This window comes from Rhinoraja longicauda, chromosome 1 (assembly GCF_053455715.1).
Source record: "Rhinoraja longicauda isolate Sanriku21f chromosome 1, sRhiLon1.1, whole genome shotgun sequence".
NCBI lineage: Eukaryota > Metazoa > Chordata > Chondrichthyes > Rajiformes > Arhynchobatidae > Rhinoraja > Rhinoraja longicauda.
This window is the reverse complement of record NC_135953.1, coordinates 4,871,314-4,898,952: the sequence shown is the minus strand read 5'-3', so window position 1 is coordinate 4,898,952 and position 27,639 is coordinate 4,871,314. Positions and strand designations below refer to the sequence as shown.

General features: G+C 45.7%; 1 protein-coding gene across 2 annotated transcripts in view; it reads right to left on the bottom strand.

Moving 5' to 3' along the window:
* Positions 1-27,639, bottom strand: part of sema4f (sema domain, immunoglobulin domain (Ig), transmembrane domain (TM) and short cytoplasmic domain, (semaphorin) 4F) — a 136,524-nt gene that overhangs the window by 8,014 nt on the left and 100,871 nt on the right. For both annotated transcript variants that reach the window (XM_078404341.1, XM_078404422.1), the window contains exons 9-11: positions 16,929-17,073; positions 8,636-8,858; positions 93-202 (exon numbers count right to left, since the gene is read on the bottom strand). In XM_078404341.1, coding sequence (XP_078260467.1) covers positions 93-202; positions 8,636-8,858; positions 16,929-17,073 — 478 coding nt within the window. The remainder of the gene's footprint in view (positions 1-92; positions 203-8,635; positions 8,859-16,928; positions 17,074-27,639) is intronic.

Genomic DNA, 27,639 nt, shown 5'->3' with positions numbered 1-27,639 from the left:
ACTGCTAAAAAAAAAATGTCATCCATATTTTTAAAATAATGGTATTAATTTAATGTTTTTATTTACTATGTTTGGTTGATTGGAATCCTTACCTTCTGCAGTGCAATGTTCAGGACTTTCTCATCAGGTTTAAAGATGATATAGTCCTCCACCACAAGAACGTTGGAGCCACTCTTCACTGCTTTATGCAAATGTCCGGTTTCTGAATGAAAATAAGTACAAATCAATGATTTTTTCTTTATTTGAGCCAAATCGGGTCCTTCTTGAAATGATTGCAATATTGATTCATAATGTGCTTCCATTCTTTGGTAAACCTTTCCTCATGCGGCAATCTATGCAGAACTGTGTTGGATTTCTTGCAAAGTATGTCAGCAAAAGAGGGAGATCACTGGGATGATAAGGGAGCTCCCCTGGATTATTGTCACATAAAGCTCAAGGAAAGAGTTCTCCCCTCTTTATGGGCCGTTAGGTCACCGAGGCCCAATGTGGATGATGCCAGAAATCTGCCGCGTAAGCACATCTATCACTGAGATGGCATTGGACTGTGGCAACTCTTTGCACACTGGTCCTCAAAGACTCCTGCCTTCTCCAAAGACGTACAGGTTTGTAGGCCGATTAGCTTGGTAAAATTGTAAATTGTCCCGAGTGTGTGTAGGATAATGTAGGACATGTGCGGGGATCGCTGGTCGGCGTGAACTCGGTGGGCCGAAGGGCCTGTTTCCACACTTTATCTCTAAAACTAAAACTAAAACAAATCAAAATTCAAAAATTCCAAGTTCGCATCTGCTTCAAGAAGGCCAAAGAAAGTTACGGTAGCGATCCTTAATGACTACTGTCATTTAGAGTCACTACTGGCTCTGACATCCAACATCATGAACAGTTGAGAGACTGATGATGACGCATTAGAACATAGAACCGTACAGCACAGGAACGTGACCTTTGGCCCACAATGTGTGTGCCGAACATGATGCCTGGCTGAACTCATCTCACCTGCCTACACATGATCCATATCCCTCTGGTCCCTGCACTTGAGTTTAAGCTCAGTTTACTGTCTAACCAGTCAGCTGAAAGACAATACATGATTGTAATCGAACCATCCACAGTGTGCAGATACATGATAAAGAGGAATAACATGATTACATTTAGAGCAAGATAAAGTCCAGTAAAGTCTGATCAAAGATAGACTCAAAGGTATTTATTCACAAAATGCTGCAGTAACTCAGCAGGTCAGGCAGCATCTCAGGAGAGAAGGAATGGGTGATGTTTCGGGTCGAGACCCTTCTTCAGACTGACCTGCTGAGTTACTCCAGCATTTTGTGAATAAATACCTTCGATTTGTACCAGCATCTGCAGTTATTTTCTTATCTTAAAGATAGACACAAAATGCTGGAGTAACTCAAAGGGACAGGCAGCATCTCTGGAGAAGGAATGCGTGACGTTTCGGGTCGAGACCCTTCTTCAGACAGATCAGTCTGTCCCGCTGAGTTACTCCAGCATTTTGTGTCTACCTTCAATTTAAACCAGCATCTGCAGTTCTTTCTTACACAAAGTCCGATCAAAGACTGTCCAAGGGTCTCCAAAGAGGTAGATAGTAGCTCATGACCGCTCAATAATTGTTGGTAGGATGGTTCAGTTGCCTGGTAACAGCTGGGAAGAAACTGTCCCTGAATCTGGAGTGCATCCATGTACCTATCCAACAGCCTCTTAAACGCCACTATTGTATCTGATTCCACCACCACCCCTGGCAATGGGTTCCAGGCCCCCACCACTCTCTGTAAAAAACTTGCCCCACTCATCTCCATTACACTTTCCCCCTCTCACTCTGCCCTCTAGTGTTGGGCATTTCCACCCTGGGATAAAATGTTCTGGCTGTCTACCCTATCTATGCCTCTCATAATTTTATATACTTTCATCGTACACACCGGGGTGGCACGGTGTCGCAGTGGTAGAGTTGCTGCCTTACAGCGAATGCAGCGCCGGAGACTCAGATTCGATCCTGACTACGGGCGCCGTCTGTATGGAGTTTGTACGTTCTCCCCGTGACCTGCGTGGGTTTTCTCCGAGATCTTTGGTTTCCTCCCACACTCCAAAGACGTACAGGTTTGTAGGTTAATTGGCAATTGTCCCTAGTGGGTGTAGGATAGTGTTAATGTGCGGGGAAATCTGGGCGGCCCGGACGGACCCTTTGGGCCGAAGGGCCTGTTTCTGTGCTGTATCTCTAAATCTAAAAAAATCTAAAAAATCGTCTCCCCTCAACCACCAATGCTCCAGAGAAAACAATCTAAATCTACCAAACTCTCCCTGTAGCTGAAACCTTTTAATCCAGATGGGATTCTGGTAAACCTCCTCTGCACCCTCTCCAAAGCTTCCACATCTTTCCTGTAAATGGGCAACCAGAAATGCACGCAATCTTCCTAATGCGGCCTAGCCAAAGTTCTATAGAGATGCATCTTGACTTCTTAAGTCTTATATTCAATGAAGCAATGAAGGCAAGCGTACCTTCATTATAGCAATGAAGGCAAGCGTACCATATTTCTTCACAATCACTCTATCTACTTGTGTTGCCACCTTCAGTGAGCTATGAATTTGGACTCAAGATCCCACTGCACATCAACACCGTTATGGATCTTGCCATTAACTGTATACGCTCTCCTTACATTCGACATCCCAAAGTGCAACACCTTGCGATTGCTCGGGTTAAACTCCACCCGCCATTTCCCTGCCCATTCTGCAGCTGAGCTATACCCCGCTGCATCTTCCGACGGACTTCCTCTCTGTCTGCAACTTCTCCAATTTTGGTGTCGTCGGCAAATGTACTCACCAACCCATCTACATGTACATCTAGGTCATAAGGTCATAAGTGATAGGAGCAGAATTATGTCATCAGGCCCATCGTCTACTCCACCATTCAATCATGGCTGATCTATCTCTTCCTCCTAACCCCATTTTCTGCCTTCTCCACAAAACCCCTGACACCTGTACTAATCAAGAATCTATCTGAATGGTGGCCGATTAGGAAAAGGGGAGATGCAACGAGACCTGGGTGTCGTGGTACACCAGTCATTGAAAGCAAGCGTGCAGGTGCAGCAGGCAGTGAAGAAAGCGAATGGTATGTTGGCATTCATAGCGAGGGGATTTGAGTATAGGAGCAGGGAGGTTCTGCTGCAGTTGTACAGGGCATTGGTGAGACCACACCTGGAGTATTGCGTACAGTTTTGGTCTCCTAATCTGAGGAAAGACATTCTTGCAATAGAGGGAGTACAGAGAAGGTTCACCAGATTGATTCCTGGGATGGCAGGACTTTCATATGAAGAAAGACTGGATAGACTCGGCTTGTACTCGCTGGTATTTAGGAGATTGAGGGGGGATCTTATAGAAACTTACAAAATTCTTAAGGGGTTGGACAGGCTAGATGCAGGAAGATTGTTCCCGATGTTGGGGAAGTCCAGAACAAGGGGTCACAGTTTAAGGATAAGGGGGAAGTCTTTTAGGACCCAGATGAGAAAGTTTTTTTTCACACAGAGAGTGGTGAATCTGTGGAATTCTCTGCTACAGAAGGTAGTTGAGGCCAGTGCATTGGCTATATTTAAGAGGGAGTTAGATGTGGCCCTTGTGGCTAAAAGGATCAGGGGGTATGGAGAGAAGGCAGGTACAGGATACTGAGTTGGATGATCAGCCATGATCATATTGAATGGCGGTGCAGGCTCGAAGGGCCGAATGGCCTACTCCTGCACCTATTTTCTATGTTTCTATCTATCTCGGCTTTAAAAATATTAATTGTCTAGGCCTCCACAGCCTTCTGTGGCAATGGATTCCACAGATTCACCACCCTCTGACTAAAGAAATTCCTTCTCATCTCGTCCTTTAATTCTGTGATTGTGCCCTCTGGTCCTCAACGGTCCCACTAGTGGAAACATCCTCTCCACATTCACTCTATCCAAGCCTTTCCCCCTCATTCTTCTAAACTCCAGCGAGTACAGGCCCAGTGCCGTCAAACACTCATCATCAGGTTAAATGTTGAAGGTGATGCAATAAAAGAGGATCCAAGACCTGAGAAAGAGAAACAGCCAGGTGCTATTTCAGACTGAGGCTTGTCGCAACTTATCACAACCACCTCTCACAATTCTGCTTTCAGAACACAAATTTTTCTCTTAAATTATCAAAAGGGGAAGTTTCAGGAGAAGCATCCAAAAGATATATTTCTAGAATTTTAAAGATCTCGTATCTTCCTCTTTTCTTGAATTTTTTCTTTAGTCATCTTTCTACCTCTGAGACGATTCTTCAAAGAATAGACTTTAAAGAAGTGATTGTAAAGATTTGTATGCCAACATTCTGCGAGCAGAGGAAGGATTAGTTTTAGTTCTTGTTTTAGAGATACAACATGGAGCAACGCAAGTCCACGTCAACCATCCTTCACAACCCAAAACGTAAACCATTTCTTCTATCTATGGTGTAAACCAGCATCTGCAGTTCCTTATTTCACATCCCACTTTTGCATCCACTTCCTACACAACTGTGGCACGGTGGCGCAGCGGCAGAGTTGCTGCCTCACAGCACCAGAGACCCAGGTTCGATCCTGTCTGTATGGAGTTTGTACACTCCCCCCGTGACCTGTGTGAGTTTTCTCCGGGCTCTCAGGTTTCCTCCCAACACACCAACCCATCTACATGTACATCTAGGTCATAAGTGATAGGAGCAGAATTAGGCCATTTGGCCCATCGTCTAGGTAGGTTAACTGGCTTGGTAAAATTGTAAATTGTCCCTAGTGTGAATAGGATAGCGTAGTGTGCGGGAATCGCTGGTCGACATGGATTCGGTGGGTTGAAGGGCCTGTTTCCGCGCTGTATCTCTAAACTAAATTAAACTAAAAACTCGGGCCAATTTACAGAGAGCAATTAATCTATAAATCCCCACATCTTTGGGATGAAGGAGGAAACTGGAGCAACCGGATGAAACCCACGTTGTCACAGGGAGAACGTACAAACTCCAAGGTCTCAAGGTCAGTTTATTGTCACATGTACCAATTAAGCTACAGTGAAATTTGAGTTACCGTACAGCCATACGAAGTGAAAAGCAACAAGCCACATCAAATAAAAGTGAACATAAACATCCACCACCGAATAGTGAAAGGCTTGGATAGAGTGAATGTGGACAATAGACAATAGACAATAGACAATAGGTGCAGGAGTAGGCCATTCAGCCCTTCGAGCCAGCACCGCCATTCAATGCGATCATGGCTGATCACTCTCAATCAGTACCCCGTTCCTGCCTTCTCCCCATACCCCCTCACTCCGCTATCCTTAAGAGCTCTATCCAGCTCTCTCTTGAAAGCATTCAACGAACTGGCCTCCACTGCCTTCTGAGGCAGAGAATTCCACACCTTCACCACCCTCTGACTGAAAAAGTTCTTCCTCATCTCCGTTCTAAATGGCCTACCCCTTATTCTTAAACTGTGGCCCCTTGTTCTGGACTCCCCCAACATTGGGAACATGTTATCTGCCTCTAATGTGTCCAATCCCCTAATTATCTTATATGTTTCAATAAGATCCCCCCTCATCCTTCTAAATTCCAGTGTATACAAGCCCAATCGCTCCAGCCTTTCAACATACGACAGTCCCGCCATTCCGGGAATTAACCTAGTGAACCTACGCTGCACGCCCTCCATAGCAAGAATATCCTTCCTCAAATTTGGAGACCAAAACTGCACACAGTACTCCAGGTGCGGTCTCACCAGGGCCCGGTACAACTGTAGAAGGACCTCTTTGCTCCTATACTCAACTCCTCTTGTTACGAAGGCCAACATTCCATTGGCTTTCTTCACTGCCTGCTGTACCTGCATGCTTCCTTTCATTGACTGATGCACTAGGACACCCAGATCTCGTTGAACTCCTCCTCCTCCTGGAGAGGGTATATGTAAGAAAATAACTGCAGATGCTGGTACAAATCAACGGTATTTATTTCACAAAATGCTGGAGTAACTCAGCGGGTCAGGCAGCATCTCAGGAGAGAAGGAATGGGTGACGTTTCGGGTCGAGACCCTTCTTCAGTCTGAAGAAGGAGAGGGTATATAGTCAGCATCTGAGGTCAGGATTGAACCTGGTCTCTGGCACTGTGAGGCACAGTTCTACCAGCTACACTATTGTGCCGCCCATTTGATAAGTAACCCTCCACCCCATAGGACTGTAATATTCACTTTGCTACACTCTCTAAGAGGAACAGTGGGTTCCTCTATCTGCCACCATCAGCAGAACTGTACTCAATGTTTCTATTTCATATCATACATTTCGAACCAGTGTGGCACACATCAACCTAACCTCAAAGAGATTAAATATTTCTATTCCGAGTGAAGGAACATTTGACACACTGCGTCTGTGCTCGTAAACAGATAACACCTATGAGAAAAATTGGATAGATAAAACGTAGGAGAATTGAGGACCAGAGGACATAAGTTTAAGGTGAGGGGGGAATGATGTCATAGGAACCTGATGGGTAACTTTTCTTCACAAAGTGTGGTGGGTGTATGGAACGAGCAGCCAGAGGATGTGATTGAGGCAAGTACTATCACAATGTTTACACAGGTACATGGATAGGGTAGGTTTAGAGGGAAATGGGCCAAACGTAGACAGGTGGGACAAGTGTAGATGGAGCGTGTTGGTCAGTGTGAGCAAGTTGACCCAAAGGGCCTGTTTCTATGCTGTAGTTTAGTTTAGTTTTGAGATACAGCGTGGAAACAGGCCCTTCGGCCCACCGTGTCCGCGCCGACCAGTGATCCCTGCACACTAACACCACCCTGCACACACTAGGGACAATTGTACAATTTAAACAATTAAACCAAGCCAATTAGCCTGCAAACCTGTACGTATTTGGAGTGTGAGAGGAAACCGGAGCACCTGGAGAAAACCAACGCAGGTCACAGGGGGAATGTACAAACTCTGTACAGACAGCACCCGTGGTCAGGATCGAGCCCGGGTCTCTGGCACTGTGAGGCAGTAACTCTACCGCTGCACCACTGTGCCACTCTCTATGACTCTAACTTGGTGGCATCGTGACCCAAGAGTACTGAAATGGAATATTGGAGTTCCCCAGAGACAGGGACAAGGATGTGCCTGAGAATTGGTGTTGGGCATCTGCAAGGTTTGCCACACTACAACAGACAATAGGTGTAGGAGGAGGCCATTTGGCCCTTCGAGCCAGCACCGCCATTCAATGTGATCATGGCTGATCATTCTCAATCAGTACCCCGTTCCTGCTTTCTCCCCATACCCCCTGACTCCGCTAAACTAAATCTTTTCAATCTTTGTGATCTGGGAAGGAGGAGGGTAAGGGAGGGACAGAGGGACTATCTAAAGTTGGAGAAGTCGATGTTCATACCACTGGGCTGCAAACTGCCCAGGCGAAATATGAGGTGCTGTTCCTCCAATTTCCGGTGGGCCTCACTATGGCACTGGAGGAGGCCCATGACAGAAAGGTCAGACTGGGAATGGGAGGGGGAGTTGAAGTGCTCGGCCACCGGGAGATCAGTTTGGTTAATGCGGACCGAGCGCAGGTGTTCAGCGAAGCGATCGCCGAGCCTGCGCTTGGTTTCACCGATGTAAATAAGTTGATATCTAGTTTTGTGTGTTTGTCTATGTGCCTGTGATACTGCTGCAAGATTTTCACAGCCTGAACCTTACCCTACTTGTGCATATGACAATAAACTTGCCTTGATCTGACTTGCGATTATCTCAGTTCAGTTACAGTTTACTTTATTATTATGTGGTAGAGTGAAAAGCTTTCTTACAGTGAAAAGCCAAATCGAGATTGAGTTGGAGGTTTAAGAGGAACCTCAGGGGCAACTTTTTTGAACAGAGAGTAGTTCGTATCTAGAATGAACTGCCAGAGGAAGCTATAGAAGTGGATACAATTAGGTTTTTTACAAAGACTTTTGTACAGATACGTGGATAGGAAGGATAGTTATGCGCCAAATGCAGGCAGATGTGACTAGCCCAGAATGCCAATTTAGTAGTTTAGTTCAAGTAGCTTGTTTAGTTTAGTTTAGAGATACAGAGGGGAAACAGGCCCTTCGGCCCACCGAGTCCACACCAAGCAGTGATCCCCCGCACATTAACACTGTCCTACACCCACTACACAAGAAAGCCGTGGTTAGAACCAGAGACATGTTCTAAACCAGAATTGAAAGGCCACAAACGCTGTGGATATGGTGAGTGGTTTACTTTGAACCTCTGTGTGAGCAGCTGGTGGCATTTACTTTGGTGTAGAGATACAGCGCGGAAACAGGCCCTTCGGCCCACTGAGTCCGCACCGACCAGCGATCCCCGCACATTAACACAATCCTACACACACTAGACACAATTTTACATTTACACTAAGCCAATTAACCTTCAAACCTGTACATCTTTGGAGTGTGGGAGGAAACCAAAGATCTCTGCGAAAACCCACGCAGGTCACAGGGAGAATGTTCAAACTCTGCACAGACAGCACCCGTAGTCAGGATCGAACCCGGGCCTCTAGCGCTGTAAGGCAGCGCCTCTACCGCTGCGCCACCGTGCCGCCCTGTCACGGACAGTAGCCATGGACAAGAGAGCTCATGGGCCTGCTGAGTGGTGTACAGCTCTATAGCTCGATGCTTTCTTACCTGTTCCCAAATAGAAAACCTCGTAGCCCGGGCCATCACTGGTACCCTCTCTCTGGACAGTAATCTTGGAATACAGTGTGTCTCTCCTGACAAGCAGTGGCTTTCCCCCAATGGGATTGATGTAACTCGCCATCAGAAGATGATCTCGAATAAACATGAGTACATTGTCCGGAAGATGCAACGTTGTGTTATATCCTCTCTTTTTCAATTGATCCGTGATGCACTAAAACAGATAGAGAAAAATATATATTTAGCATCTTTTTCTTGTTCAATCCCGACTACGGGCGCTGTCTGTACAGAGTTTGCATGTTCTCCCCGTGACCTGCGTGGGTTTTCTCTGAGATCGTCGGTTTCCCCCCCACACTCCAAAGGCGTACTGGTTTGTTGGTTAATTGGCTTGGTATAATTGTAAATTGTCCCTAGTGTGTGTAGGAATAGTGTTAATGTGCGGGGATCGCTAGTCGGTGCGGGCTTGGTGGGCTGAAGGGCCTGTTTCCGCACTGCATCTCTAAACTAAACTAAGCTAAGCTGCACTAAATCACCTGGATCTTTGATCTTTGGAGATGGCTACATCTTTAACTGTCTGCAACAGTTATACAGTCCCTCACTTAGTTCCATCGCACTCAGCAAACCCTCTCCTTAGCTTCCTGCAATGTTGACTGTAGTTGAACCGATATTGATAAGTAAAGCCAATGCAATGCCAGCATTTATTTCGTAAGGACTAGAATATAAAAACAGGGATGTAATGCTGAGGCTTTATAAGGCGCTGGTCAGACCGCATTTGGAGTATTGTGAGCAGTTTTGGGCCCCATATCTGGTCCCAACTCAAAACGTCACCTATCCCAGTTCTCCAGAGATGTTGCCTGACCCGCGAAGTTACAATAGACAATAGGCAATAGGTGCAGGAGTAGGCCATTCAGCCCTTCGAGCCAGCACCGCCATTCAATGTGATCATGGCTGATCACTCTCAATCAGTACCCCGTTCCTGCCTTCTCCCCATACCCCCTCACTCCGCTATCCTTAAGAGCTCTATCCAGCTCTCTCTTGAAAGCATCCAACGAACTGGCCTCCACTGCCTTCTGAGGCAGAGAATTCCACACCTTCACCACTCTCTGACTGAAAAAGTTCTTCCTCATCTCCGTTCTAAATGGCCTACCCCTTATTCTTAAACTGTGGCCCCTTGTTCTGGACTCCCCCAACATTGGGAACATGTTTCCTGCCTCTAATGTGTCCAATCCCCTAATTATCTTATATGTTTCAATAAGATCCCCCCTCATCCTTCTAAATTCCAGTGTATTCAAGCCTAATTGCTCCAGCCTTTCAACATACGACAGTCCCGCCATTCCGGGAATTAACCTAGTGAACCTACGCTGCACGCCTCAATAGCAAGAATATCCTTCCTCAAATTTGGAGACCAAAACTGCACACAGTACTCCAGGTGCGGTCTCACCAGGGCCCGGTACAACTGTAGAAGGACCTCTTTGCTCCTATACTCAACTCCTCTTGTTACGAAGGCCAACATTCCATTGGCTTTCTTCACTGCCTGCTGTACCTGCATGCTTCCTTTCAGTGACTGATGCACTAGGACACCCAGATCTCGTTGAACATCCCCTCTTCCTAACTTGACACCATTCAGATAATAATCTGCCTTTCTATTCTTACTTCGTGGTTGAAACCACAGCCTCCAAGCATAATGCAATGGAGAGATAGGGTAAAAAATGTGTATATAATGGAAAAAATCACAGCAAGGTTACAGTTGACAACAGACATGTTTGATAAAAGATGGTCATTATTAATACAGGCAATGCCGGGACTCGAGTCTCTTCCGTTTTTGGGAACTTAAAGTAAGGGTATTTACATTCAATATGCATCTCCTATGTTTGTTTAGTTTGTGTTTGTATGTATGTAAAAAAAAATAAAATAAAAATAAAGTTAAAAAAAAAAAACTGCATCTGCCATGTATCCGCCCACTCACACAACCTGTCCAAGTCACCCTGCAGCCTTATTGTATCTTCCACACAATTCACACTACCCCCCAGCTTAGTATCATCTGCAAATTTGCTAATGGTACTTTTAATCCCTTCATCTAAGTCATTGATGTATATCGTAAATAGCTGGGGTCCCAGCACCGAACCTTGCGGTACTCCACTGGTCACTGCCTGCCATTCCGAAAGGGACCCATTTATCCCCACTCTTTGCTTTCTGTCTGTCAACCAATTTTCTATCCATGTCAGTACCCTACCCCCAATACCATGTGCCCTAATTTTGCCCACTGATCTCCTATGTGGGACCTTGTCGAAGGCTTTCTGAAAGTCAAGGTATACCACATCCACTGACTCTCCCCTGTCAATTTTCCTAGTTACATCCTCAAAAAATTCCAGTAGATTTGTCAAGCATGATTTCCCCTTCGTAAATCCATGCTGACTCGGAATGATCCTGTTACTGCTATCCAAATGCTCAGCAATTTCGTCTTTTATAATTGACTCCAGCATCTTCCCCACCCCTGATGTCAGACTAACTGGTCTATAATTACCCGTTTTCTCTCTCCCTCCTTTCTTAAAAAGTGGGATAACATTTGCTATCCTCCAATCCACAGGAACTGATCCTGAATCTATAGAACATTGAAAAATGATCTCCAATGCTTCCACTATTTCTAGAGCCACCTCCTTAAGTACCCTGGGATGCAGACCATCAGGCCCTGGGGATTTATCAGCCTTCAGTCCCATCAGTCTACCCAAAACCATTTCCTGCCTAATGTGGATTTCCTTCAGTTCCTCCATCACCCTAGGTTCTCCGGCCCCTAGAACATTTGGGAGATTGTGTGTATCTTCCTCAGTAAAGACAGATCCAAAGTAACGGTTTAACTCGTCTGCCATTTCTTTGTTCCCCATAATAAATTCCCCTGCTTCTGTCTTCAGCACTTTGTGTCCTTCAGCATTCTGGTAAATCTCCTCTGCACTCTTTCCAAATCTTCCACATCCTTCCTGTAATGGGGCCGAGCAGAACTGCATGCAATACTCCAAATGTGGCCTAACCAAAGTTCTATCAAACTGCATCATAACTCCCTGACTCTTATATTCAATGCCCCCACCAATGAAGGCAAGCATAATATACCGCACACTTCCACATTCAGGGATGTTTCTTCCCAGCTGTTATCAGGCAACTAAACCATCCTACCACAACCAGAGAGTAGTGCTGAACTACCACCTGCCTCATCGGTGACTCTCAGACTATCCTTGATTGCACTTTGCTGGCTTAACTTTGCACTAAACATTATTCCCTTATCGTGTATCTGCACACTGTAATGGCTCGATTGTATTCATGTAAGCAACAAAAGCTTTTCACTGTACCTCGGTACACGTAATAATAAACTAAACTGAACTGACCATTTAATTTTAAGATATCTATTGAATTCAGTCTAGAATGTTCATCCCCTACAATGTCCTCTGTGTTAGAGGTTTCCAAGACCCTTTGTATGAAAAATGTCTTCATCTTACCCTGTAATGACATCCCATTTCCTATAAACCCCAGCTGTAATTCTGAATTCCAAGCAGAATCTTTTAGTTTTTATTTAGTTTTAGAGATACAGCGAGGAAATAGGTCATTCAGCACCGACCAGCAATCCCCGCATATTTATGCTATCCTACACACACTAGGGACAATTTACACTTATACCAAGCCAATTAACCAACTTACCTGTACATTTTTGGAGTGTGGGAGGAAAGCGACGATCTCGGAGAAAACACACACGGTCACGGGGAGAACATACAAACTCTGTACAGACAGCACCCGTAGTCGGGACCGAACCCGGCTCTCCGGCGCTGCAAGCTCTGTAAGGCAGCAACTCTACTGCTGCGCCACCATAGTGATTGAAAAAGCATACTGGTAGATAGACACAAAACGCTACAGTAACTCAGCAGGTCAGACAGCATCTCCAGAAAAAAGGAACAGGTGACATTTCGGGTCGAGACCTTTCTTCAGACTGGGAGTCTGGTAGATGTTGGAAATCAGAAATTAAATGCTGGAGATAGTCATCAGGTGAGAGAAAAGCAGAGTGAATATTTTGAGTTGATGACTTAAATGGAATGGGAAAATGAGAAAATAAACATGCTTAAAAGAAACAGTAAGAGGGGGAGATGTTGATAAATTCATGTGATAGGAGCAGAATTAGGCCATTCGGCCCAAGTCTACTCCGCCAGTCTATTCCTCCCATTAGTTCAGTTCAGTTTATTTTATTATTGTCACATGGGCAAGGGCTGGTCGATGGAGTTAAGGGAGCCCACTGATCGGTGTGGACAAGGTGGACCAATTGGCCTGTTTTATGTTCTGCGATTTGATGCTTCTTAGATCAGTGAGTTCAACAACTGCAGATAGACACAAAAAGCTGGAGTAACAGTGGAGTCTGAAGAAGGGTCTCGACCTGCAATGTCACCCATTCCTTCTCTCCACAGATGCTGGCTTTACCGTGCACTAAACGTTATTCCCTTATCTGTACATTGTGGACGGCTCGATTGTAATCATATAATGTCTTTCCGCTGACTGGTTGGCATGCAACAAAAGCTTTCCACTGTACCTCGTTACAGGTGACAAAACCTAAACTGAGGTTCACTCAGTAAACCCTTCCTCAAATAGCTTGCAGTTCCTGCTGTATCCCTTCTGCTATTCATTTTATTTTCCGACCAAACCGATTTCAGCAACTTTTCCAGTTTATGTCTCGCCCAGTTCCCCTATTGAAAACATTGGTAATTATCTAAATTTTTCATAAGATAGAGCCTTTTTCCAGTCTGTTGCCACACATTACAATAATATTAATTTGGAGGTGACATGAAGGATTGCTTGCAGCCCATAACCTTCCCCTGAAAAAAGCTTTTTTTTGGTTATCTTATTGTGTTATTAGATCACATGCAGGCTGAGATTAGTTTAACTTGGCATCATGTTCGATACAGACGTTGTAATGAGAAGGGCCTGTTTCTCCGATGTTTTATTCTATGTTCTATGTTTTGTTTAGTTTAGTTTATTGTCACGTGCACAGGTGCAGTGAAAAGCTTTCGTTGGGTGCTATGCAGTCTGCGGTAAGACAGAGCATGATTACATCGCCCCGTTCTTCTGAAGGTGAAGCTGCTGCTGAGAGACAATTCCTTGTGTTCTTGAGGCCCAACGCAAATTGGAGGAACAGCAACTCATATTTTACTTGGGCAGCTTACAAGGTGACTTCTCTAACTTCAGGTACCCTTGCTTTCCCTCTCTCTCCATCCCTCCCCCACCCTGGTTCTCCGACCTGTCTGACTGTCCTGATTAAATTTGATCTTTATGTGCCTCATTGTCATCTTCCCCTCAGCTAACAATGATCTCTTCCACATTTTCCTTGCTCTTCGTCCCTTTTGATCTGTCGTTTTCACACCTTACCCTTCCATATCTCTGTGTCTCCCTCTCCCCTGACTCTGAAGGAGGGTCTCGACCCGAAACGTCACTCATTCCTTCTCTCCAGAGATTCTGCCTGTCCCGCTGAGTTACTCCAGCTTTTTGTGTCTATCCTGGTGTTGTTTCTAGTTCATACAACACAGCACCAATCATGTGCCTAGACATGCCAAGAGTGAGCAACACACATTCCACCTTGAGGGCATGCACTGATCTGCATTTCCATTACTGTCACACAAGACGATTCACAAGCTTGCACAATACTTTCTTCAATAACAAGAACTGAAACTTCTGCTGTCAGTCAACACCCATTCACCACTTCCCCAGATAGAACAGGGCGTCATGGTGGCGCAGCGGTAGAGTTGCTGCCTGACAGCGGCAGGGTCCCGGGTTCGATTCCGACTACAGGTGCTTGTCTGGACGGAGTTTGTGCATTCTCCCCGGGACCTGCGTGGGTTTTAGATAGTTCCTCTGTCCCTCCCTTCCCCTCCTCCTTCCCAGATCTCCCTCTATCTTCCTGTCTCCACCTATATCCTTCCTTTGTCCCGCACCCCCCCTGACATCAGTCTGAAGAAGGGTCTCGACCCGAAAGGTCACCCATTCCTTCTCTCCCGAGATGCTGCCTGACCTGCTGAGTTACTCCAGCATTTTGTGAATAAAAACCTTGGGTTTTATCCAAGATCTTGGGTTTCCCCCCACACTCCAAAGACGTACGATTTTTTGGGCTAATTGACTTGGTATAAATGTAAAGTTGTGCGTAGGTTAGTGTGGCCGGGGCTGGTCGGCACAAACACGGTGGGCCGAAGGGCCTGTTTCCGCGCTGTATCTCTAAACTAAACTAAACAGAGTGTGTAGGATGCAAAACTGGGATAACAGAACTAGTGTATGTGACGATTGGTAGGTGCAGTCTCGGTGGACAAAGGGCCTTTTTCCACGCTATATATCTAAAAGATGAGAGGCATGGATAGGGAACAGTGAGAACCTTTTTCTCCAGGATGGAATGATGAAATACTAGATGGCATAGCTTTAAGGTGAGAGGGGCAAAGTTTAATGGAGATGTGTGGGCAACATTCTGAGGGGTGAGTGCCTGGAATTCTCTGCCAGGGGTGGTGGTGGAGGCAGATGGCATTTAAGATACTTTTGGATAGGGTCTGAAGAAGGGTCTCAACCTGAAATGTCACCTATTCCTCTTATCCTGAGATGCTGCCTGACCCACTGAGTTACTCCAGCTTTTTGTGTCTCCACAGATAGAGTCCTTTTGGTCCTCACCTTTCAGCTCACTTGCATCCCCATCCAGCATTCCATCCTTTGCCACTTCTGCCAGCTCCAGTGGTATCTCCAGCCACCACCCTCTCCCCCCTTTCTGCCTTTCTCAGGTATCACAGTCTGTGTAATGACCAGGTCGTTCATCCCTTCCCACCCATCCCTTCTTGTCCCCTGGCACTTTCCTCTGCAACTGAAGGAGGTCACAAAGTCATTCAGCGTGGAAACAAGCCCTTTGGTCCAACTTGCCCATACTGACCAACATGTCCTGTCTATACTAGTCCCATCTGCCTGCGTTTGGCCCGTATCCCTCCAAACCCCTCCTATCCATGTATCTGTTTAAATGTTTCTTAAACGTTGCAATAGTACCTGCGTCAACTACCTCCTCTGACAGCTCGTTCCATTCACCCATCAACCTTTGTGTAAAAGATGCTGCCTAAACTGCTTGAAGGTATTTATTCACAAAAGCTGGAGTAACTCAGCGGGTCAGGCAGCATCTCAGGAGAGAAGGAATGGACGACGTTTCTTCAGCCTGAAGAAGGGTCTCGACCCGAAACGTCGCCCATTCCTTCTCTCCTGAGATGCTGCCTGACCTGCTGAGTTACTCCAGCATTTTGTGAATAAATACCTTCGATTTGTACCAGCATCTGCAGTTATTTTCTTACACTGCCTAAACTGCTGATTTCATTAAGCAGTTTATATTGTGATCCAAATTCTAGCATCTGCAGTCTCTTGTGAAACTTGAGATCTGATCTGAACAAGTTAAACTTTAAAAGGTCTTTAGTTTAGTTGAGTTTAGTTTAGAGATGGAGCACAGAAAACAGGCCCTTCGGTCCACCGTGTTCCGCACAGACCAGCTATCCTCGCACATTAACGCTACCCTAACGCTACACACACACGAGGGACATTAACGCTACCCTAACACTACACACACACGAGGGACATTAACGCTACCCTAACACACACACACACGAGGGACATTAACGCTACCCTAACACTACACACACACGAGGGACATTAACGCTACCCTAACACTACACACACACGAGGGACATTAACGCTACCCTAACACTACACACACACGAGGGACATTAACGCTACCCTAACACTACACACACACGAGGGACATTAACGCTACCCTAACACTACACACACACGAGGGACATTAACGCTACCCTAACACTACACACACACGAGGGACATTAACGCTACCCTAACACACACACACACGAGGGACATTAACGCTACCCTAACACTACACACACACGAGGGACATTAACGCTACCCTAACACTACACACACACGAGGGACATTTTTATGTTTATAACCAAGCCAAATAACCTACAAACCTATAGGTCTTTGAAGTGTGGGAGGAAACTGAAGATCTCGGTGAAAACCCAGGCAGGTCACAGGGAGAACGTACAGACAACACCCGTAGTCAGAATCAAACCCGGGTCTCTGGTGCTGTAAGGTAGTAGCTCCACCTTACTGGGCCACTGTGCTGCCCTTATTAATATTTGAAACACCAACAAATGGCTATTTCCTCATTACAAGGTGCTTTGTTTCACTCCCGGTCGTTGGTCATTCCTGACGGTGATGGTCATCCACTTACCATGCCAGGCCGTGGGTCCGGAATTTCGCCTCGGAACACGTTCCATTTGTCAGCTTCCCTTTTGTATTCCATGTATTGCCCATTGAAAGCTGCCTGCACATCTACGATGTTGTAAGCACACACCGCAGAGACATCCTGGTTGTCCCTAGAGACAAGAAAGTAATGGCAGTGGAAACATGAGCACGTTTTTATTATTTTCATTCTCCGTCAGTAAATATCATGCTTTCAGAAGTCCCTCCAATCTGAAGTTCTTCCAGTAACCTCAATAAATGGAAACCAAATCCACAATATTCCTGGTCAAGGGCATTGGCAGCAGCAGCAGCGGTAGAGTTGCTGCTCTACAGCGAATGCAGCGCCGGAGACTCAGGTTCGATCCTGACTACGGGTGCTGCACTGTAAGGAGTTTGTACGTTCTCCCCGTGACCTGCGTGGGTTTTCTCCGAGATCTTCGGTTTCCTCCCACACTCCAAAGACGTACAGGTATGTAGGTTAATTGGCTGGGTAAATGTAAATATTGTCCCTAGTGGGTGTAGGATAGTGTTAATGTACGGGGATCGCTGGGCGGCACGGACTTGGTGGGCCGAAAAGGCCTGTTTCCGGCTGTATATATATGATGATATGATTGTCAGACTGCACCAAAACAGGCCCTTTGAGCCAATTGGCCCATGCTGGCTAAGTGAATATTGCCTCCTGGCGACTTCCCAAAAAATACCCTCCCAATTTAAGCACTGTAGCTTCCTCCCACATCCCAAGGACATGCGGGTTTGTAGTTTAATTGACCTCTATAAATTGCCCCTAGCGTGTAGTGGGATAACGAGTGTGAACAGGTGATAATGGTCGGCATGGACTCGGGGGCTGAAGGGCCTGTTTCTCTGCTGTATCTCGAGAGAACAAAATCTGTGAGGAAAGGCATAGTTCTATTCTGTACTATTATGCAGTATATATGGTTTATTCTACTGCACGTGATGCCTTTAACTTGGCTTGAAGTTGAAGTTAAATATTCCCTCCTGGCGACTTCCCCAAAATACCCTCCCAATTTAAGCACTGTAGCTTCAATGTGGAAAGATCAATAACCAGGAGACATTATCTTAAATTCATGAGTAGAAACAAAAGAGTTGAATTGAAGCAAATTTTATTCATCCAGTGAAACCGGTAGGGATCTGGAACTCTGGCCAACAAGTTCGTACATTCGGAAAGTACTTGGATATATGGTCAATATGCTCCAAGCAAATAAACTATTGGCCAGTTCAGTTCAGTTTAGTTGTCAGTGAAAAGCTTTTGTGGTATGCTATCCAGTCAGCGGAAAGGCAAGACATGATTATAATCAAGCCATTCACAGTGTTTCACGATATAAGGGAATAGCGTTTTGTGCAAGATAAAGTCAGTAAAGTCCGATCAAAGATAGTCCAAGGCTCTCCATTGAGGTAGATAATAGTTCAGGACTGCTCTCTGGTTGTGGTAGGATGGTTCAGTTGCCTGATAACAGCTGGGAAGAAGCTGTCCCTGAATCTGGAGGTGTGCGTTTTCACACTTCTGTACCTCTTGCCCGATGGGAGAGGGGAGAAGAGTGGCCGGGGTGAGACTGGTCCTTGATAATGCTGCTGGCCTTGCCGAGGCAGCGTGAGGTGTAAATGGAGTCAAGGGACGGGAGGTTGGTTTGTGTGATGGTCTGGGCTGTGTCCACAATTCGCTGCAATTTCTTGAGGTCTTGAATGGAGCTGTTCCCAAACCAAGCTGTGATGCATCATCTAAACCACTCCCATTTGCCTGTGTTTGGCCCCTAAGCCTTTCCAATCCCTGTTCCTCTCCAAGTGTCTTTAAATGTTGTTATTGTACCTGACTCAACTAACCCCTTTGGCAGCTTGTTCCACATACCCACCACTCTATGTGTGAAAGTGTTGCCCCTTACGTTCCTATTAAATATTTCCTTTCATCTTAAGCCGATACCCTCTAGTTCTTCATTCTCTATCCTGGGTAAATGACTCTGTGCATTCACCCTATCTCTTCTGATTTTATGCACCTCTCTAAGATCATTCCTCAGCCTTCTGCACTCTAAGAATTAAAGTCCTAGTCTGCCCAACCTCTTCAATGACTCTACAAAAATCACTACTGATATCAATGGGGTTTCAGTACTGTAGCATCTTCCCTCCACAATCAAGTCACTACTTCCATGCCAACCCAATTAGCGCATTGATATTATATTTAAACCTTTTTGCCCTACAGTATTGAGACACTATTAACAAAATAGATGGGGCAGCTGTGGAGTTGCTACAGCGGTAGAATTGCTGCCTTACAGCGGTAGAGATCTGGGTTCCAGCTGTATCTCTAAACTAAAGGTGTGCAGTTTCTTTCACACGAGCCTCGTCCATGCCCCAAATCTGATTTTGTTCTGAGCTGTTGAATAAGGCATCAGGTCATTTTGTCCATCGATGATAAAATGGCTGAGAAAAACATCCCATAGCTATGCACCTCTATTTATAACAATATCTTCAGCAGATGAGCAGAATTAGGCCATTGGGCCCATCAAGTCTACTCCACCATTCAATCATGGCTGATCTATCTCTCCCTCTCAACCCCATTCTCCCGCCTTCTCCCCATAACCCCTGATGCCCGTACTAATCAAGAATCCACCTCTGCCTTAAAAATGCCACCATGGCCTTCTGTGGCAATGAATTCCACAGATTCATCTCCCTCTGACTCCTCCTCATCTCCTTCCTAAAGGAGCGTCCTTTAATTCTGAGGCTGTGGCCTCAGGTCCTCAACCTATATCTTGTGGAGAATTGAAGAAAGGTGTGTTTGTGGAACCCTCCTCGAGAATGAGGAGGCACAGAAATGCAGCGGTAGAGTTGCTGCCTCACTGCGCCAGAGACCCGGGTTCAATCCTGACTACGGGTCAGGTCTGTGCGGAGTTTGTTCATTCTCCCTGCGGCCGCCTTGGTTTTCTCTGGGAGCTCCGATTTCCTCCCACATTCCAAGGACGCGCAGGAGGATATTTCAGATGAATACGTGGCTTGAGAAATGGTGCAAAGGGGAGGGATTCAAATTTCTAGGACATTGGAACCAGTTCTGGGAGAGGTGGGACCAGTACAAACAGGACGGTCTGCACCTGAGCTGGAATGGAACCAATGTCCTTGGGGGAGTGTTTGCTAGTGTTGTCGGGGAGGATTTAAACTAATGTGGCAGGGGGATGGGAGCATGAGCAGAGAGACAGAGGGGTGTAAAATGAGGGTAGAAGCAATAGGTAGCAAGGTGAAAAGTAAAAGTGGCAGGCAGACAAATCCAGGGCAAAAATCAAAAAGGGCCACTTCTCAACATAATTGTATAAGGGGTAAGAGTGTTGTAAAAACAAGCCTGAAGGCTTTGTGTCTTAATGCAAGGAGTATACGTAATAAGGTGGATGAATTAAATGTGGAGATAGTTATTAATGATTATGATATAGTTGGGATTACGGAGACATGGCTCCAGGGTGACCAAGGCTGGGAGCTCAACATCCAGGGATATTCTATATTCAGGCGGGATAGACAGAAAGGAAAAGGAGGTGGGGTAGCGTTACTGGTTAGAGAGGAGATTAAAGCAGTGGAAAGGAAGGACATTAGCTTGGAGGAAGTGGAATCGATATGGGTAGAGCTACGAAACACTAAGGAGCAGAAAACGCTAGTGGGAGTTGTGTACAGGCCACCTAACAGCAGTAGTGAGGTTGGGGATGGCATCAAGCAGGAAATTAGAAATGCCTGCACTAAAGGTGCAGCAGTTATAATGGGTGACTTCAATCTACATATAGATTGGGTGAACCAAATTGGCAGGGGTGCTGAGGAGGAGGATTTCTTGGAATGTTTGCGAGATGGTTTTCTAAACCAACATGTCGAGGAACCAACGAGAGAGCAGGCCATTCTAGACTGGGTATTGAGTAATGAGGAAGGGTTAGTTAGCAGTCTTGTTGTGCGAGGCCCCTTGGGCAAGAGTGATCATAATATGGTGGAGTTCTTCATTAGGATGGAGAGTGACAAAGTCAATACAGAAACAAGTGTTCTGAACTTAAAGAAAGGTAACTTTGAGGGTATGAGGCGTGAATTGTCCAAGATAGACTGGCAATTGATGCTGAAAGGGTTGACGGTGGACATGCAATGGAAGGCATTTAAAGGTCGCATGGATGAACTACAGCAAGTGTTCATCCCAGTTTGGCAAAAGAACAAACCAGGAAAGGTAGTGCATCCATGGCTAACAAGGGAAATCAAGGATAGTATTAAAACAAAAGATGAAGCATACAGATTAGCCAGAAAAAGTAGCATACCAGAGGATTGGGAGAAATTCAGAGTCCAGCAGAGGACAAAGGGCTTAATTAGGAAAGGGAAAATAGTTTATGAGGGAAAACTGGCAAGGAACATAAAAACTGACTGCAAAAGCTTTTATAGATATGTGAAGAGAAAAATATTAGTTAAGACAAATGTAGGTCCCTTGCAGTCGGAAACAGGTGAATTGATCATAGGGAACAAGGAGATGGCAGACCAATTGAACAACTACTTTGGTTCTGTCTTCACTAAGGAAGACATAAACAGTCTGCCGGAAATAGCGGGGGACCGGGGGTCTAATGAGATGGAGGAACTGAGGGAAATCCAGGTTAGTTGGGAAGTGGTGTTAGGTAAATTAAATGGATTAAAGGCAGATAAATCCCCAGGGCCAGATAGGCTGCATCCCAGAGTGCTTAAGGAAGTAGCCTCAGAAATAGTGGATGCATTAGTGATAATTTTTCACAACTCTTTAGATTCTGGAGTAGTTCCTGAGGACTGGAGGGTAGCTAATGTAACCCCACTTTTTAAAAAGGGAGGGAGAGAGAAAACGGGGAATTATAGACCAGTTAGCCTAACATCGGTAGTGGGGAAAATGCTAGAGTCAGTTATTAAAGATGTGATAGCATCACATTTGGAAAGTGGTGAAATCATCGGACAAAGTCAGCATGGATTTACAAAAGGCAAATCATGTGTGACGAATCTTAATGTATTTTTATTTATTTATATAGCGCTTTTCATATACTCAAAGACGCTTTACAGAGATTTAGAGAACATAGGGAAATTAATAAATAGATAAATAAGTAAATAAATAAACGAACAGAGAAAGGAGACAGAAGGTGAGGTGACCTTCAGTGGTTGAAGGCAGTACTGAACAGGTGAGACTTTAGCGATGTTTTGAATGTGGTGAATGTGGAAACTTCAGCGATGGAGAAAGCCCAGTCCCCCCAGGATCTGAGTTTGGTCCGGATGTGGGGGGATAGGAGATTGGCAGCAGCAGAGCGGAGGGTGCAGGTGGGAGTGTGCCTGTGGAGGAGGTCGGTCAGGTAGGATGGGGCCAGGTTATGGAGGGCTTTGTAGGTTATGAGGAGGATTTTGTACTGGATTCTCTGGGGGATGGGGAGCCAGTGGAGTTTATAAAGGACGGGGGTGATATGGTCACGGATCGGGGTGTGGGTGAGTAGACGGGCAGCGGAGTTTTGAATGTATTGAAGTTTACTGATGATTTTTGAGGGTGCGCCATAGAGGAGGCTGTTGCAGTAGTCCAGACGGGAGGTGATGAAGGCGTGGATGAGGGTTTCTGCAGCTGTGGAGGAGAGGGATGGACGGAGACGGGCAATGTTTTTGAGGTGGAAGAAGGCTGTCTTTGTGATGTGTTTGATGTGTTTGTCGAAGGAGAGGGCTTGATCAAAGATGATTCCAAGATTCCGGATGTGAGGTGAGGTGGATACTGGGAGACCATCTATGTTGAGGATGAAGTTTTGGGTGGATTTGGAATTATAGAATTATAGAATTATAGAATTATAGAATTTTTCGAGGATGTAACTAGTAGAGTGGATAAGGGAGAACCAGTCGATGTGTTGTATCTGGACTTTCAGAAGGCCTTCGACAAGGTCCCACATAAGAGATTGGTGTACAAACTTAAAGCACACGGTATTGAGGGTTCAGTGTTGAGGTGGATAGAAAATTGGTTGGCGGACAGGAAGCAAAGAGTAGGAATAAACGGGTCCTTTTCGGAATGGCAGGCAGTGACTAGTGGGGTACCGCAAGGCTCAGTGCTGGGACCCCAGTTATTTACAGTGTATATTAATGATTTGGACGAGGGAATTGAATGCAACATCTCAAAGTTTGCGGATGACACGAAGCTGGGTGGCAGTGTTAGCTGCGAGGAGGATGCTAGGAGGCTGCAGAGCGACTTGGATAGATTAGGAGAGTGGGCAAATGCATGGCAGATGCAATATAATGTGGATAAATGTGAGGTTATCCACTTTGGCGGCAAGAACAGGAAAGCAGAGTATTACCTGAATGGTGACCGATTAGGAGAAGGGGAGATGCAACGTGACCTGGGTGTCATGATGCACCAGTCATTGAAAGCAAGCGTGCAGGTGCAGCAGGCAGTGAAGAAAGCGAATGGTATGTTGGCATTCATAGCAAGAGGATTTGAGTTTGGGAGCAGGGAGGTTCTGCTGCAGTTGTACAGGGCATTGGTGAGACCGCACCTGGAGTATTGTGTGCAGTTTTGGTCTCCTAATCTGAGGAAAGACGTTCTTGCCTTAGATGGAGTACAGAGAAGGTTCACCAGATTGATCCCTGGGATGGCAGGACTTTCATATGAAGAAAGACTGGATAGACTAGGCTTGTACTCGCTGGAATTTAGAAGACTGAGGGGGGATCTTATAAAAACATATAAAATTCTTAAGGGGTTGGAGAGGCTAGATGCGGGAAGATTGTTCCCGATGTTGGGGGAGTCCAGAACCAGGGGTCACAGCTTAAGGATAAGGGGGAAGTCTTTTAGGACCGAGATGAGAAAACATTTCTTCACACAGAGAGTGGTGAGTCCGTGGAATTCTCTGCCACAGAAGGTAGTTGAGGCCAGTTCATTGGCTATATTTAAGAGGGAGTTAGATGTGGCCCTTGTGGCTAAAAGGATCAGGGGGTATGGAGAGAAGGCAGGTACAGGTTACTGAGCTGGATGATCAGCCATGATCATATTGAATGGCGGTGCAGGCTCGAAGGGCCGAATGGTCTACCCCTGCACCTATTTTCTATGTTTCTATGTTTGTAGGTTAATTAGCTTCTGTAAATTGCCCCTAATGTTATAAAAGTGGAATAAGGTAGAACAAGGGAGAGCTAGATAGAGCTCTTAAGCATAGCGGAGTCAGGGGGTATGCGGAGAAGGCAGGCACGGGTTACTGATTGTGGATGATCAGCCATGATCACAATGAATGGCGGTGCTGGCTCGAAGGGCCGAATGGCCTCCTCCTGCACCTATTGTCTATTGTCTATAGTGTTGGTGTGGTCTCAGTGGGCCGAGAGGCCCATTTCCATGCTGTATCTCTAAGCTAACCTCTAAACTACTGACTTAAGAATGTGCCTAAATTTATCTACACCAGAACATTCCTTTAAGATATAGAAATACATAACATCGGAGGAGGTCACTGGTTCACTGCCACCCTAATTCCACCTTGCAGGTTTTGACTCCATTTATATATCACGCTGTGTAGGAAAATAACTGCAGATGCTGGTACAAATCGAAGGTATCACAAAACGCTGGAGTAACTCAGCAGGTCAGGCAGCATCTAGCATCATTCCTTCTCTTCTAGATGCTGCCTGACCTGCTGAGTTACTCCAGCATTTTGTGATATATATCACGCTGCCTCAGCAAGGCCACCAGCATAATCAAGGATGAGTTGCACCCTGGCCACTCCCTCTTCTCCCCTCTCCCATTAGGCAAGAGATACAGAAGTGTGAAAATGCACACCTCCAGATACAGGGACAGTTTCTTCCCAGCTGTTATCAGGCAATAGAATCATCCTATCACAAGGATGATAGAGCTGTTCTAAACAACTATCAACACCATTGGAGACCCTCAGACTATCCTTGATTGGACTTTGCTAGCCTTACCTTGCACCAAACGTTATTCCCTTATTGCGTATCTATACCCTGTGGACGGCTCGATTGTAATCATGATTTGTCCTTCTGCTGACAGGTTAGCACGCAGCAAAAGCTTTTCACTGTACTTCAGCACACGTGACAACTAAACTGAAACGAACTGGTCAATAGTTTATTTGCTTGGAGCATATTGACCATATATCCAAGTACTTTCTGAATGTACACAAACTTGTTGGCCAGAGTTCCAGATCCCTACCGGTCTCACCGGATTAATAACATTTGCTTCAATTCAACTCTATTGTTTCTACTCATGAATTTAAGATAATGTCTCCTGGTTATTGATCTTTCCACATTGAAGCTACAGTGCTTAAATTGGGAGGGTATTTTGGGGAAGTCGCCAGGAGGGAATATTTAACTTCAACTTCAAGCCAAGTTAAAGGCATCACGTGCAGTAGAATAAACCATATATACTGCATAATAGTACAGAATAGAACTATGCCTTTCCTCACAGATTTTTTTCTCTCGAGATACAGCAGAGAAACAGGCCCTTCAGCCCCCGAGTCCATGCCGACCATTATCACCTGTTCACACTCGTTATCCCACTACACGCTAGGGGCAATTTACAGAGGTCAATTAAACTACAAACCCGCATGTCCTTGGGATGTGGGAGGAAACCAACGCATCCAGAGGAAACCTTCGTGGTCACAAGGAAAACATGCAAACTAGATCAAACTCGAGTCTTTGGCACTGTAAGGCAGCAGCTATGCCACTGCGCACTGTGCCACCAAGATCTACCATTATAGCAGAGAGTAGAAACAGTGAGTTGCTGCTTTACAAAGCCAGTGACCCGGGTTCAATCCTGACTACCGGTGCTGTCTATACGCAGGTAGTACGTTTTCCCTGTGACCTGTGTGGGTTTTCTCCAGGTGCTCCGGTTCCCTACACATTCCAAAAATGTACAGGTTTGTAAGTTAATTGACTGCAGTAAAGTTGTAAATTATCCCTGGTGTGTAGGATAGTGTTGGTGTACGGGGTGAATGATGGTCGGCACAGACTCGGTGGGCTGAAGGGCCTGTTTCCACACTGATCTCTCAAGAACAGCTTCATCTAAGACCGCAAGACATTGCAGCAAATTGTGGAATTCTCTGCCTCAGAAGGCAGTGGAGGCCAATTCTCTGAATGCATTCAAGAGAGAGCTTGATAGAGCTCTTAAGGATAGCGGAGTCAGGGGGTATGGGGAGAAGGCAGGAACGGGGTACTGATTGAGAATGATCAGCCATGATCACATTGAATGGCGGTGCTGGCTCGAAGGGCCGAATGGCCTCCTCCTGCACCTATTGTCTGTTGTCTATAAGTCTAAAGTAAAAATGGGAGAGAAAATGTGTTTGAAATGGTTGATGGAGATGATTAGTAGAATTTGGGAATGGATTAGAAGGAAGATGAAGAGATTTTCACTCATTGGGCTGTGCGCTAATAGAGCTCATAAAACGAAGAGCGTATTGGCATCTATATCTTTGAACTCTCTAAAAAGCAAAAGTCCACACCACCATCACAGATGGTTTGGGTACAGTTCCAAGAACGCGAGAAATTGCAGCAAATTGTGGACGCAGCCCAGACCATCACACAAACCAACCTCCCTTCCATTGACTCCATCTACACCTCACGCTGCCTCGACAAGGCCAGCAGCATCATCAAGGACCAGTCACACACTGGCCTCTCCCTCCACTTCCCTCTCCAATCAGGCCAAATGTATGGAAGTGTAATAATGCACACCTCCAGATTCAGGGACAGTTTCTTCCCTGCTGTAATCAGGCAACAGAATCATCCACCCACAACCAGAGAGCAGTTCTGAACTACTGTCTACCTCATTGGTGACCTTCGGACTATCTTTGATCGGACTTTACTTTGCACTAAAAGTTATTCCCTTATCATGTATCTGTACACTGTTAATAGCTTGATTGTAAACATGTTTTGTCTTTCCGATGACCAGATAGCAGATATGAAGAAAGACTGGATAGACTCAGCTTGTACTCGCTGGAATTTAGAAGATTGAGGGGGGATCTTAGACAATAGACAATAGGTGCAGGAGTAGGCCATTCAGCCCTTCGAGCCAGCACCGCCATTCAATGCGATCATGGCTGATCACTCTCAATCAGTACCCCGTTCCTGCCTTCTCCCCATACCCTCTCACTCCACTATCCTTAAGAGCTCTATCCAGCTCTCTCTTGAAAGCATCCAACGAACTGGCCTCCACTGCCTTCTGAGGCAGAGAATTTACACACCTTCACCACTCTCTGACTGAAAAAGTTCTTCCTCATCTCCGTTCTAAATGGCCTACCCCTTTTTCGTAAACTGTGGCCCCTTGTTCTGGACTCCCCCAACATTGGGAACATGTTTCCTGCCTCTAATGTGTCCAATCCCCTAATTATCTTATATGTTTCAATAAGGTCCCCCCTCATCCTTCTAAATTCCAGTGTATACAAGCCTAATTTCTCCAGCCTTTCAACATACGACAGTCCCGCCATTTCTGGAATTAACCTAGTGAACCTACGCTGCACGCCCTCAATAGCAAGAATATCCTTCCTCAAATTTGGAGACCAAAACTGCACACAGTACTCCAGGTGCGGTCTCACCAGGGCCCGGTACAACTGTAGAAGGACCTCTTTGCTCCTATACTCAACTCCTCTTGTTATGAAGGCCAACATTCCGTTGGCTTTCTTCACTGCCTGCTGGACCTGCATGCTTCCTTTCAGTGACTGATGCACTAGGACACCCAGATCTCGTTGAACATCCCCTCCTCCTAACTTGACACC